This window comes from Caenorhabditis briggsae, assembly GCF_000004555.2.
Source record: "Caenorhabditis briggsae complete genome, chrII, whole genome shotgun sequence".
Lineage (NCBI taxonomy): Eukaryota > Metazoa > Nematoda > Chromadorea > Rhabditida > Rhabditidae > Caenorhabditis > Caenorhabditis briggsae.
In genome coordinates this window covers 6,756,204-6,756,613 of record NC_013486.2, presented here as the reverse complement: position 1 = coordinate 6,756,613, position 410 = coordinate 6,756,204, and the positions used below count along the sequence as shown (strand labels likewise).

Genomic DNA, 410 nt, shown 5'->3' with positions numbered 1-410 from the left:
TCAGAAATTTTCTGAAAAATAAGATTATATTTATTTTAAAACTAACCGAATCGTTTCTTCCTACTAGTTTCTCCTTTCCACATAACAGTCGGTTGTGGATGCCTCGTTCTTGACCCAGTTGATCCTGTCCCATTAATTTGTCCCATTGAAGATGTACCGGCAGTCATACCATTGTGATGATGTAGATGATTTGGAAGATGATGGTTTGAAGAAGATGAGTTGGTTGTTGTCGTCGTTGTTGACGATGAGGTAGCCGTCACCGCGAACCGATCCACGTGGTAGAATGGTTTTCCGGCAAGACCGAAATGTGCATGATGGGCATGATGATGTGGATGGTGGGGATGGTGACGGCCGTCGCCGATATGGGTTCCCAGGAGCAGTGGGTCTGGTTTTTCTGTATCGCCCCACAT

General features: G+C 45.4%; 1 protein-coding gene across 1 annotated transcript; it reads right to left on the bottom strand.

Annotated features, from left to right (window-relative positions):
- On the bottom strand, positions 1-410 carry CBG03275 (the record flags this gene model as incomplete). Its single annotated transcript, XM_002631375.1, has 2 exons — positions 1-11; positions 47-410. 2 exons carry the CDS (start codon positions 408-410, stop codon positions 1-3), a joined length of 375 nt encoding a protein of 124 aa, XP_002631421.1.